This window comes from Cebus imitator, unplaced genomic scaffold, assembly GCF_001604975.1.
Source record: "Cebus imitator isolate Cc_AM_T3 unplaced genomic scaffold, Cebus_imitator-1.0 Scaffold55, whole genome shotgun sequence".
Lineage (NCBI taxonomy): Eukaryota > Metazoa > Chordata > Mammalia > Primates > Cebidae > Cebus > Cebus imitator.
In genome coordinates this window covers 5,279,322-5,281,231 of record NW_016107370.1, presented here as the reverse complement: position 1 = coordinate 5,281,231, position 1,910 = coordinate 5,279,322, and the positions used below count along the sequence as shown (strand labels likewise).

General features: G+C 33.2%; 1 protein-coding gene across 10 annotated transcripts in view; it reads right to left on the bottom strand.

Moving 5' to 3' along the window:
• RELCH (RAB11 binding and LisH domain, coiled-coil and HEAT repeat containing) overlaps positions 1-1,910 on the bottom strand; it is a 123,101-nt gene that overhangs the window by 53,626 nt on the left and 67,565 nt on the right. For all 10 annotated transcript variants that reach the window (XR_001825316.2, XM_037738630.1, XM_017528858.2 and 7 more), the window contains one exon: positions 1,813-1,903. Coding sequence is in view for 9 of the 10 variants with exons in the window: in XM_037738630.1 (XP_037594558.1) it covers positions 1,813-1,903 (91 nt within the window). In the remaining variant the exon portion in view is untranslated. The remainder of the gene's footprint in view (positions 1-1,812; positions 1,904-1,910) is intronic.

Below are 1,910 nucleotides of genomic sequence, written 5' to 3'. Positions count from 1 at the left end.
AACCGAGATCTTTGAATTAAATTTAATCCAGATGTAGTTACCTCAAAAGTTGAATGGTTTGAATGTCAAAGTATGGCTATACATAACTTTCATTTGCTTTTCTTTAGCTCAGTAAGTCTCAAAATTGAATGTAAATAGAAAAATCAATTGTATGTCTACGTATTAGCAATGAACAAACTAAAAATAAAATTAAGAAAAAAGTCTATTTACAATAGCATCCAAAAGAATGAAATACTTAGGAATGAATAAAACAAAAGGGCAAAACTTATACTACTCTGAAAACTACAAATCACTGTTGAAACTTTAAAAGACCCAATCCATAGAAAGATATCCTAAATGCATAGATTGAAAGACTTAATATATAAAGTCAGGATGGCAACACTCTAGATAAATCTATAGATTCAATGCATTGTTTATGAAAATCCTAGCTGGCTTCTTTGGAGAAATTGACAAAATGATCCTAAAATTCATAAGAAAATTCAAGGGACCCAGAATAGCCCATATAGTCTGGAAAGAGGAGAACCAAATTCAAGCAGTTAGGGTTTTTCTTTGGGGTGACAAAGCTGTATAAAAATTGATTGCAGTGAAGCTTGCACAACACTGAAACCACTAAATTGTAGACTTGAAAAACAGAAAAGAAAATGGAAAAATGATAAAAAATTAAACGTGCACAATTAACTGTATAGAATTGTAAACTGAAAGTTGTTTGGCTATGTTGTAGCCAAGTTATTTTGACTTCAAGTGATTAGAACCTCACCCTAAATTTTAGTATGCACTGTAATTTATAGATGTATGAGATTATGAGAGGTGGTTATGACTACATATAATGTTCACTTTGCCTATTGAATCTAGTGGTTCTACTTTATTTTGGTGGGAAAAAAAATGAATGCCCAAAGAAGTTGGGAATAGGACTATAAATGACTACATACTTCAGTGACATTCCAGAGACTAATATTTTTCTTAAGAATAAGTAACTGTGCTATTGTAAATAAAGCCATGTAATTTGTCTCCATAAGCAGGAATCCCATCTTTTTAAGGTAGAAAAATGAGGTTCTTAATGATCTAAACATTAAGTCTAGAAAGTCAGTGATTCTGAGTTCTACAGAGGACTAGAATATTAAAATTCAATATTAAAGCAAAAGCTTTGTTAGTAAGATAATGAGTTCAAGAACACATACAAAAACCTCTCACATTAAAGATTTACACTTTATACATCTGTAATACATACAAGTATACAAGATATATTTCTATACACACACAGACACACACATACACACACACACACACACACACACACACCCCTTCTTGCTGTTTCTTGAATGCATCGAGTACACTCCCACCTCAGGGCCTTTGTTCTGGCTGCATCTTACTTCATTCAGATCCTTACATCACTTCCTCAGAGATTCTTTCTCTGACCCCCTTTTCTAGGAGAGCATTCCCCATTAATCTCGCCTTTATCCAGGTTTATTTTTCTTCGTAATATATATTACTATGAAACAGCAGACCATCTCTTTGTTTACTTTTATTTTCCCATTAGGATCTCTTTGTCTTTTGTTCACCACTGTATCCCTAGTGACTACATCAGTACCCGGCACTGAAATGAGTGTTTCATTAAGTATTTGTTGACTGAATGAATAAAGCAAAGCACCCCAGAACATTCTTAAGTACTAATAAATTGCTGTGCTGAGCTACAGAAACATCAGCATGATTTATATCCCACATATTTCTTAATCACATTTAAAAAGAAAAATATGAATCTTTTAAAGAAATCAGGCTATCATAGCTAGGTGAAAACTCAATACAATTATTTACCTGTTCCCAACACTGTGGTAAAAGTTCAGCTTCTACACGTGTTGGTCCAACATGACGCGCAAATGCCACACAACCTGTCAGTATCATTTGCCTGAAAA